The 11,069-nt window shown below is 42.8% G+C and overlaps 1 protein-coding gene across 8 annotated transcripts in view; it reads right to left on the bottom strand.

Moving 5' to 3' along the window:
- Positions 1 to 243: 243 nt before the first annotated feature.
- foxp4 (forkhead box P4) overlaps positions 244 to 11,069 on the bottom strand; it is a 139,902-nt gene continuing 129,076 nt past the window's right edge. For 4 of the 8 annotated variants that reach the window (XM_085923456.1, XM_085923455.1, XM_085923457.1 and 1 more), the window contains 7 exons: positions 10,584 to 10,667; positions 8,845 to 9,222; positions 8,668 to 8,769; positions 6,776 to 6,897; positions 6,201 to 6,267; positions 5,134 to 5,306; positions 244 to 5,054 (listed from right to left, as the gene is read on the bottom strand). In XM_085923456.1, the coding sequence (XP_085779582.1) occupies positions 4,907 to 5,054; positions 5,134 to 5,306; positions 6,201 to 6,267; positions 6,776 to 6,897; positions 8,668 to 8,769; positions 8,845 to 9,222; positions 10,584 to 10,667 (1,074 nt within the window). In that variant the 3' untranslated portion in view covers positions 244 to 4,906. Of the gene's footprint in view, positions 5,055 to 5,133; positions 5,317 to 6,200; positions 6,268 to 6,763; positions 6,898 to 8,667; positions 8,770 to 8,844; positions 9,223 to 10,583; positions 10,668 to 11,069 lie in introns of all 8 variants that reach the window. The other 4 variants (XM_085923459.1, XM_085923458.1, XM_085923462.1 and 1 more) reach the window with 4 other exon arrangements.

Below are 11,069 nucleotides of genomic sequence, written 5' to 3'. Positions count from 1 at the left end.
ATTACCTTTAATGTATAATCTACATTATAAGGAAATTAATACTGCTGTGTGTAAATCATAAATGAGAATGATTTAGACACAGCTATGACCAAGATAACAAAGAAAAGCAGTTGTTGCCTAGAATAAAAAAATTAATTACAGTGATTAATTAAATAAATATTGGATCAAATATAATTACCTGATACTTTTAGTTTATCTATATGATTAATTATTAATCCCTAAAGTAACAAAGACTCCAAATGGGACAGTGTAATAAGTATTTTATTGCATTTTATAATGCCATTGTCAATAATTAGTACAGATTACATGCAACTAGACCTACTGTACAGTTTTTTATTGTCTGCATGGACAGACACAAGAAGATTCAGGTTACAAATACACAGATATATGCATGTGTGTGTGTGTGTGTGTGTGTGTGTTTTATACAGCATGAAAGAAAGGGCAGTGACTGGCATCGACATGGCTACCCGGCATGGAGGCTTCACTATGTCTTAAAGCCACCTGCACCCAGCCCCCGCCTCTAAGTCTGGTGACACTTGCAAAAATAAAAATAAAAATAGCAACAAAATTAAGCAAAGCAATAAAGTAAATTAAATCACAACACACTGAAGAGTCACTGCTGAAAATGTACACACATTCCTAAGGTTTAACCAGAGGAGAGCTGAAGTGGTCATTCGGACTTGTTTAGTATACTCCACTTGGACAGTCCACCTCACCCAACCCAACCCGTCCCCTCCCCCCCTTCCTTTTAAAAGACTGAGAAGCGTCCAATCACACGTGACAAATTGGGGCTCCGCTTAAGCCACCGAGGCCGACATCACACACGTACGAGAGAGAACAGCTATCAGTGAAGGTGATCTGTGACGTCGATAGAGACTTTTGGAAGTAGCTCGCTTTCGGTTTGGTTAAGGTATCAGTTTGGTTACAGTTCAGGAGTTTTGGACTTTGGTAGTCAGACGGAGAGCTGCATCTTGGAGCGCCGGTCTACATTATGGTACCGTGACCACGCCCAAAAAAAAAAAAAAAAAAAGGAGGATGAGCATCAACAATGCAAGCAACCCTAACCCATTGCGGGATTAAAAGAGGAAGTGTGTGACTTGGCACCCCCCCCTCCCGCCCGCGAATGATTGACAGCTCTGGAGGGCAGAGGTCAGCTAAGGAATGACAAGGGTCAGGGGTCAGAGGGACACAATATTGGCACCTGAAAGGACCAACGGACAGTCCACATTTGTGTAAAGCAGGAGAGAGGCTAAATATTCTTACACTCATTTTCTTTTCAAAAGTTTTGGTCCTGTCATTGAGAAAAAAAAGAAGTCCTTCTGAGGTATCAATACATCATAACGTAAATTTTTTAGTTCATCCATTTGTGTTTTTTTTTCCTTAAAAACGCATAAATGCAGTACAGAGACAAAAAAAGTATCAAAATAGACCTAGCTAAGATAAATATACAAACAGATCTTACCTAAAACCACTGCTCTAACTTTGACTCTTTTAACCTTTTTTTTCGCGATAATACATTTAAAAAAAACTAAATCATCGTTCCAGACGTTTTTATGAAGATCTGAAAACATGAAAACAGAAAGAAAACTATCAAAACCAAGATACCTGCAGTACTTAATATGATAAATACATATAGTTCAGCATTAGCAGTACAGTATAGGAACCAGAGCTGCAAGCTTTACAATAGCTAAACAGGTGCAGGAAACACACACCGAAAATGAACAAGCGCAAACAAAAAGGAAAGAATGCCCCGGAGAGATAAGTCAATCATTAATATACAAGAATACATTGTGTTATGCCAAGAAATGTTACGCGGTGACCTGTCAACAATCTTTATAAAAGCGCCTTGTTTACAGGTGTACCTTAAAGCACAAGATCATCTATATATTCCACTGAATGCAGCAGTTCCTCTTGTTTGGACTGAAGGAGCCATGATGCGTGTGTATTTGTGTGTCCTCTTGTGGAGTGGTTACTGCTTTTTTTTTTTTTTTTTTGGTGGGGGGAGGTCTTTGGATATTTGGTCAGAGCCGCTGTTTGCACAAACCCATGTAGCCCTGCTTCTGTGCCACCCATGTGTGTGCGTGCGTGTGTGTTAAATTCTGCCTATCATCACATCTGATAACAGTTTCCCTGCAACAGTACATTGGCCCAATCAGAGGGTTCTCCATCATGCCAGTGACACGTAGGAGCTGCAGAGAGCGCTTCAGGTCGCAGCTAAGGCGAGGTAGTCTTTACAGTCCGTCTTGTTTGTTTTTGGGCTGAAGCACATGTATGTGACAGGGGAGTCCACATGTTGTTATTAGTGAGGAATAATGTCAGGGGAGGGGAGGGGGGGGGGACTAGACGAGAGTTCCAAAAGGAGGTAGTGTTCTTTTTGGTCTGTCTTTTTTTTTGTAAGAAATAAGTTGCTTCTTCAATTAAATAAGAAAATGGTGTCAAGTGCAAAAGTTAAGAATGAAAATGTGATTTTTTTTTTTTTTTTTTATAGATGACGTCCCTTGGTTGTTGTCCTCTTACGTTGGAATCGTTTTAGTGTTATTTGTTCCCTCTTTATGGAAAGATTCCTCGCTACACATTTTTGGAATGACTTAGTCCTGCGATTGTGTTTGGAACACACGTTAGCCTGAGCATGGCAGAGTCACGCTGTCACCTCTAAGTGCTTTTTTTTTTTTTTGCCTTAGTAAGAGGAACTGTGCATGTTAATACTTATGTATTTGTACCGAGGAGTATTAAGGCCACACTAGAAATTAAGGAAAATAAAATAGGAGAATGTTAAGAGGAAAACGTAACAATTAGAATGTTGACGTAAATGACTTGTCACATCATCAGGATATCAAGACAGTTTACTGTGAAATGTTTAAGTCTTTTTTGGGGAAAAGTCATTTTTGTTCTGTTGTGAACCAGAAGTAATTTAACAATATTAACTAATGTTAAAATTTAAAAATTACACACAAAACAAAAATGGGACTTTTTTTCCCCTCTGGTATTTTTTTCTTTTTGGTGTGGCTTTAATACTCCTTTGTATATTTGGCCTCATACCTAATAGGAGCAATTTGTAACTGGGAAAAAAAAGCTTTTACTTCAAATTCGTAGTTTGCTTCTCACACTTTGGTTTGCGGGAATGGTAAGCACTGTAAATCCTGTTTAACCGTCAAACAATACATCAAACAAAAAAATAAACGAAATAGCTCAAACTCCTGGTTTGTTGTCTTTTGGCCAGTTTTTTTAAGAACAAAAAGGAGGCTGAAATAATAATAATAATAATAAAAAAAAAGGGGTGGGGGGTGAAACAAACTACAGGGTTTTTGGTTTTCTAAACATTTCTTTGGTTACCTGTAACAAAAATAAGACGGGAGTAAGAAGCAGGTAATAGATTTGAAAAATGACAAATGTTAAATTTGGTATGGCACTATGGAGAAAGCAATGCTGCAAATACAAAAAAAAAAAAATCTCACGTGATATTCCTTTAACACATCGTCACACATTGAATCAGCATCGACACAGTAACGAATCACCAGCACAGAACTTTGAATGGAGCCACGTTTTGGTTTCCCGCGCAAAGAAGTCCCCCCCTTGTTTCTTCATCAAATTGGAACCTTTGTAGAATGAGGTATTCTCTAACTGCATTAATATATATTTTTATAGATCTTTTTTTCTTAAAGCATTATCTCTCAACTAAATACACAACCAAAAATAAATGAATGAGACAGAATGCAAAATAATAAAACAACAAAAAAAATGCTGTTAAATAATTAGTTTGGATAATGGTAACTTTTAAGTGCTATTTCCAAATTTCTAGCCTGCTACACTTGGGAGTGAAAAGGAGGGAGGGGGGCACAATACTGTGGGTTCTCTTTTTTTTTCTTCCCCATACATTTTGGAAATGGTGTGAAAAACAAATCGAACACAAAATCAATACAAAAATAAACCAGCATTGGCAGAAAAGATACACGGAAAAAGAAACACCACCATGGGAATAATGCTCCTCAAAAATAAAGACAACTAATAACATCAATAAAAAAAGGAAATGATAAAGCTACCACATGTTTTTTTCCATGTCATTGACAGGTTCCTTTTTTTTAAGTCACAATATTTCTATAGACACTTCCCGGCTATTTTCTTCTATGAGTGTTCCAAACTCATCTCGACATCCCAAACAAAGGAGAAGAGACGGCAATGGATGTTCCTTTTCTTGCAGTCTTTTTGGGTGGCTGGGACAATGTTTTCTTATTCTTCTTTATTTTTTTAATATCTCACAAGCAAAGAGGGGCCACGCCCCCCCCCCCGGTCACAAATGTCGAGACGGTGAGTTGGGTTGGCACAGTTCGAGGTATTCTTCTTTGAAAGCATCTTTCCTCACTTCCCATCCTGAAAGCCAAACGTTTGCCTTTGGATCTGATGAAAGATTGACTCCAAAGTGTGTTTGGTAGATGGAGAGGTATACTGCACTCTCCTCCCTTGGCGAATGCTCCGGATCTACGTATATATACACATGGTCGCACGCGCATGTACAGTTGTGGGCCTGCGCGACTAGCCGGGCCGCCTGAGTGAGGAGGAAAAAGAGCTCTTGGGGTCTCCACGAAGCTGAAGGAGGCTTCCACTAGTGAAGGAGTGCGCCAGTGTGTAGGTGTATACGTGTGTGTGTGTGTGTGTGTGTGTGTGTGTGTGTGTGTGTGTGTAGGTGTGTGTTTGTGGAAAGAGATGTGAAGTTAAAGCAGTGCTCCACAGACTTAAAGTAACGGAGGTCTTCAAACCCTGTTTGGAGTTTCTCAATGTCATCCGCGGTTTGCTTGCCCAGAACGACAAATAAAAATAAAAAACATTCTCGTTTTCTTTTTTTTTCTCTTCTTGGTATCGTTTCTTCTGACTAAGCCACGCCCCTTCGATCCCGTCCGGCGGAGCCATCTTACTCCAGGTCGTCGGCGGGAAGGTCGTCCTCCAGGTCACGGTCGTCGCTCGGCAAGGGCATGTTGTGTGTGATGCCGGCCAGGAGGGAGACGGGCCGACAGTCCTCCTCGATCTCGGTGGGCTCCTCCTTCACGTGCACCGCGTGGCTGCCGGTGTGGGGGCATGTTAGCAATTGACAGCTACACGCTCATTATTGATCACGTTGGAGTGTTACTGTGTGTGTACCTGTACTGCTGAGGGCTGAGGGTGGGACTGCAGCTGCCGTTGCTGTTGACCTGCTCCACTGTGGAGCTGACATCATCATGGCCCACGTGCAGCATGTTGAGGCTGGCTGCAGATGGAGGGGTCACCAGGGGAGGGCTGTTGAGCAGAGCCAGGCTGCTCTCTGCCAGGGCCGCCTGCACCCACAAAAAAAAAAAAAAAAAAGCTTATGTATCATCCTCATAGCTTCACTTCATTGGAAACAATTAAAATGCTCAATTTGGTGTTCCCACAGAAAATCCTTGACTTTTTGCTTCATCGGGATGGGTTTGTTTAAATGAATCAAAGGTAAAAATTGTGGACCTTCAACTTTTATTTTCCAAATGTAGCCCTTGAAGTAACAACTTAGATACCCGTGTGTTGGATCATCTCTAAATGATGCTTTGGCAAACCACTAGGGGGCACTTCGACACAGTACATTCCACACGAAGTGCACGGAGAAGGCTGTCAAAAGTCTGCGAGTTTAACCCGAGAGTCTCAACAGGCATGTTGAGGCAGACTGAGCCACAACCTCAACATAAACACACGCACAAACACGTGAAGCGTCAACTTCAGAGAGCGGGAACAAGTGCCCCCAACAGAGGGCAGCGTCTGTCAGCCCACACTGGCATCATCATCATCCAGCTACTGCTGGAGAAGACAACTCGGACCTCACATCCACCCGGCAACGCATACACAAAAGATGTGGGCAACTCTCATCAGCTTCGGGATGTTTTTTTTTTTGTTTTTTTTTGCTGCTGCCATGGGCCATAATTTTATGCAGTAACCTTAATTGACTACTACTTGACGCCTTGTGCAAAACTGCTGTGCTGTGTGTGCGTGGAAGTGGGGGTGGCGCCTGTGTGAGCGAGGGAGGGTGGGAGGTGAGGTTCATGAGGGAGACGAGGGAGGTGGTGCGAATGTCGTTAGGGAATCTGCTAATTATAAAAGGGAATTGATATTAGTGTCCTTGATTTTGATTGGCTGGTACGCGTGTGTGTGGGTGCATGCGGCACAGCAAGAGAAAGATGGAGTGGGAGGGCATTCCTTACCTGGTAGCTCGCATTGAGGGATCCAAAGCCCAGGCCTGAAATCATGTTTTTCACCAGAGTGGGACTCCTAAACACACGCACACACACATTCAGGGAAGAAAAAAAAAAGAACCATGAGGATGCCAGATTGGGCACATATGTGGAAATGTCACCACCTCATGCAAAGCTTAGAATCAATCTCAGTAGAAACATACACACACTGTAAACAGATGCTTAAACACACACAATAGCAGACTGTCTGCTAGCTGATGTGCAGGTGTGTGTTTGTGTTTGCGCATTTAATTAACCCCAGTTTTTCTGGCAATTGGAGAGAACATCTGTTTGCATTCACTAACAAGGTTTGTTACTCCCGTGCATCTCACACATGCAGCTGCTTGCTAATGGTGTTGACTAACAAGGAACACACACATGCACATACAGTAAATGTAGTTCCATTTAGGCAATCATCACGCCAGCACCCATAAGCTCATGCTCACATCAACCTCGAGTGTGCCAAGGAAAACGTGTACGAGAGCACGTGTGTTCGTGTGTGTGTGTGTGTGTGTGTGTGTGTGTATGCTCACGTGTGTACTTGCCCGGTCATCTTTGGTGGTCTCCTCTTTTGGTATTCAACTTCGTCCACGGTCCACACGGCTCCTTTCACGTTCTCTACACGAACAAAACATTTGTGCAGACTCAGGTTGTGGCGCACAGCATTCTGGGAAAGGAGGAAAGAGAAAACAGATTTTACTGTATTTCATTTAAAATGTTTTGAAGGATTTTTTAATTTAAACTGTTTCTATATTTACAAGAAAATCATACACAATATTTGAAATGAAATGTTTTCAAGTGCAGGCCATTTATATTTTTATTTTTTCAAAGTAACTTTCCTCATATTGATGTACATATGGTTTATAAAAATAAAAATATCCACATGAATAAAATAGAGGTGAATTATGTGAAAGAAAATCTGTGTTGTGTGACATTGTGTTCCTTAGAATATATTATCATCACCATCACATTATCATTATAAAATAAAGTCATATTATGTTACTAATGAACAAAATCACAACAGTTCACAACGATTAAATACAAATGTCAATATTATATTCTCAGTTACATGCGAGAACATGAGATCATTTTGAAAATCTCTTTTTATACACAAACTAGCAGCGTGCTCGGAATAATGTGTGCGAGGCAGCATTATTTTATCTTAGAGTTTTCTTATCCGTCATCATCAAGCATCAGCACACACACACACACACACACACACACACACACACACACACACACACACACACACACACACACACACACACACACTGGAGCAGACACGCGGCTATCTGGGTCCGCCCCCCCAGGGACAGGCCTCCCTTTTCATCTGCCATTTGTAGTGTGTTCATGCCCAATTTCATTACCAATTTTAATTCGTCTATAATTAAATCCTGCATATTCTCTCTGACATGCTGTTCTAAGCCGAGAGGGAGGGACAGGCCAGGCGTGCATCACTCGTTGCCGTAATTACACACACATTCACACACACATTCACACAAACACACATAATTACACAAGCCATAATCAGCGCAGGAACCCGCTCTCCCCCGCATCCCTTCAACCCCTGAGCCACCATGCTAAGTTTTGTAAATGAGTCTGACCCCAATCTCCGCCTGCCACCCTGACGACGCACTCTCACTCAAACACACACACACACGGGAAAACACAGACCCACGCACACTCACACAAACACACACACACGGTGCTATAAAGGCGTTATTTGCATTTGTCTCCGTGATGAAAGCCTGATTCTCCCAGTTAAAATATTAGAAGTCATTTAGAGCGGGTCACAACACTCATGTCACTCATCCATCAGGCTTGGGACGCCTAATTAAAAAAAAAAAAAAAAAAAAAAAAAACAACAAGAAAAAAAAAACCATTCAATTGTGTATAATACAAAAACCTTCTCCTTTCCATGTCTGAGTCTTGTGTTGAATTTAATAAGATGTAACCAGACAGGATTTGTTTTTTTCTGAGTCATTCTGAATTGTGCCCCAAATGTAACAATTATGGGATAAAAGCTTTTTTCCCCTTATTTCTCTCACTCACTTTCCCTCCTTGCTCTTTCTCTGGTCCTTCTTTCCTCTGATCAATGACTTCCACTCACTTGACACTGCTGCTCCCCTCATGAAATTTAACGGCTTATTAAGGGACATACATCTTGGCCGCCCTGTTTGACTCACCGAGCTGCTGTATAAATCCATAAAGCCAAAGAGGAGTCAAATTTTAAGGTCTATATATTTATGAAGGCTACATTTAAAGATGATATTCCATCTCTTTACCCTTATCGCTTGCACCTTCTCGCCTCGGTTTTGGGACTGTGAGGGAGCAGGTCAGGGTCTCTAGATGCCCCCTACTTCACGGTCACATTCTCACTCTCTCTGGAGGAGCTGCCATTCAAATTCCTTACTACATTTAGTCGGAAAAGGTTTACCTTCCACGTGGCTGTGTTTCTCCTGAAGTAGGCGAACTTTCGTGTAAACCAGTTGTAGATCTCGTTCAGAGTCAACTGTCTGTCGGGTGACTCCAGAATGGCCTGTAGGCCCGGAAAGACGGTTGAAGATTAAGATGGAATACGGATAAGAGGAAGAAGAGAAGCGAGGAGACTTACATGACGTATAAGAGAGGCGTAAGTGAAGGGAGGCCTGACATCGGCGTTCTTGTAGAACTCACAGTTCTGAGCCAGCTCTGGGTTGGGATTAGTAACACGGTCGAGAGACATTAGAAATTGTCTCCAAATAAAATCATGAGCGGAGGTCGTCAGCCTACCCGAGGCGATAGGGGTGCAGTATTTGTCGGAGTTGCGCCTGCGGATGGGCCCGACGCCGTGCGCGTGGGAGTGTGTGTGAAGGCTGGAGGAGCTGATCACCGAGGGTCCCTGGCGCAGTGGAGTGATGGGGGTTGCCGCTGAAGTGGGGGGGTGAGGAAGACCGTCCGGGTAGACGTCGCTGTCACGCTTTAGAAGAGAGCCGCTGGAAGCCAGGTTCAACTGCAAAGATGGAGGTTAGGTCACTTATGTAAACCGCTCGACAGAATCGATTCAGAAATCAACCATCTTGGATTCCTGCATTCTTTGCAGTTCAGTAAATCAAGCAAGGCGTTTGTTGTGAAAGAACCTGCGCAGAACCCTGACCTCAAATCCGTCAAAGAAGGAAGCCATCATATAAGTTGAGTGTCACACAGCAGCTTCCTCGACTAGTTTGAAATCCCTGGCCTCCCACACACACACACACACACATGCACACACACAAGCCACAGTCACATTTATTCATAAAACACTCCTGCAATTAACCCTACTTGCAAAAACAAAACCACACACCAGCATGTTTGTAAAGAACACAAACAGAAACAGCGCTGCGGTGGCCAAGTCTTCACGGAGGAATACAGTCCAATTAGGGCCTTGTGTGCACGCACACATATATATATAAAACCACATCCGCGTCTCTCTGGGACAGAGGTTAGGACGACTAGTTTAGGACTAATTAAAACCTCTGCATGGATGTGTGTGTGTGTGGGGGGGTGAATTTCCTCAGCTTTCCTCTGTTCCCTCTCGCCACCATTTAAGACGACTCGAGGGGGGCGGGACTGTTTAACAGGTACTTCATTAACGCTCCAACCCTTCCAAATCACCACGGCAACAGTCGAACCCTGTTAATTGAGGCCAAGCTCTGTTTCCATTCCCGACGTCCCGCCCTTGCCCCTCCTTCTCCAATCCCTGACCCGGAGGCTCGACTCCAGCGGCGACAGAACACGCCTCTTCCTGATTTCCCATTAGATGATAATGGCGGCTGATCCCCCCTGCCAACAACCCGTCAGACACACACACACACGCGCACACACACAAACACACAGCTGTGCGCCACTCAGCTGCACCATTTACATCAAGTCAAATTATGACACTCTTCCTCTAATTGACAATTAATTTCAACATCTTCATATTTTAATAGGACTCTTCGTAAATCTGAATAATTAAATATTCATTAGACAGATGACTAATAAGTGCGCCAAGCACTATGGTCAAACGCGCACACACACTGCACACACACTGCACACACACATATCTAATTTTGAGGTCTCATCAACCTGCTTTGCTATTTCTCTCTCAGACCATATTTAAATATTGCATAAAAATAATGAAGAAGTTAAAAAAAAGAACAAAACTGAGGAGTACCGGACTGATCATTGACCCTCACTGGTCAACAGAGGGCGCAAATGGCGAGCTACATGTCACCATTTTGGTATCCTAGAAAGCTTCATAGATCAAATACCCCATTTGATGTAAATTGGTGAATGAAAGATGGTGAAGGAAAATGTCATCATAATAATCCATGTGTGCAGGTGTGAACTCACGGGTTGGTTAAAAGGCTTTGGCTCTGATGGGCGCATGTGCAGGTGGGTCATCATGGCTTGGAGTCGCTCGCTCTCTTTTGCCAGCTGTGAGAAACACCATGCAGGTTATGCACTTTTACTCACAAATAAATACAAAGCTTTATTGACACAATATTTCGGATGGAAGTACAACCTGGGCCGAGAAGCGCGAGAGCAAGCGGAGCACTCTCATGCTTTCCACTAGCCTGCAGAAACACTTGTTCCCTTTTGACATTGTTGACTGCCTTTAAATGGGTACCATTATAGCCTCTGGATATTCTTTTAGTGTGCGTGTGTGTGTGTGTGGGGGGCTGACTTCCAAGTGTTGCTCCTTGATGTACTTTTAGCACTATTAACACATAAACTGAATATTTCAAATGTCTACATTGGGCCCAAGTGTGTGTGCACGTGTGTGAGACTGTCGAGGGATGAAGTGACATGTCAGTGAGATAAAGATGGACATTCCAA

The sequence above is a fragment of the Syngnathus leptorhynchus genome, chromosome 11 (assembly GCF_054491065.1).
Source record: "Syngnathus leptorhynchus isolate UIUO chromosome 11, UIUO_Slep, whole genome shotgun sequence".
NCBI classification, from domain to species: domain Eukaryota; kingdom Metazoa; phylum Chordata; class Actinopteri; order Syngnathiformes; family Syngnathidae; genus Syngnathus; species Syngnathus leptorhynchus.
Note: the sequence above shows the minus strand (reverse complement) of the source record. Positions and strands in the feature narration are given on the sequence as shown.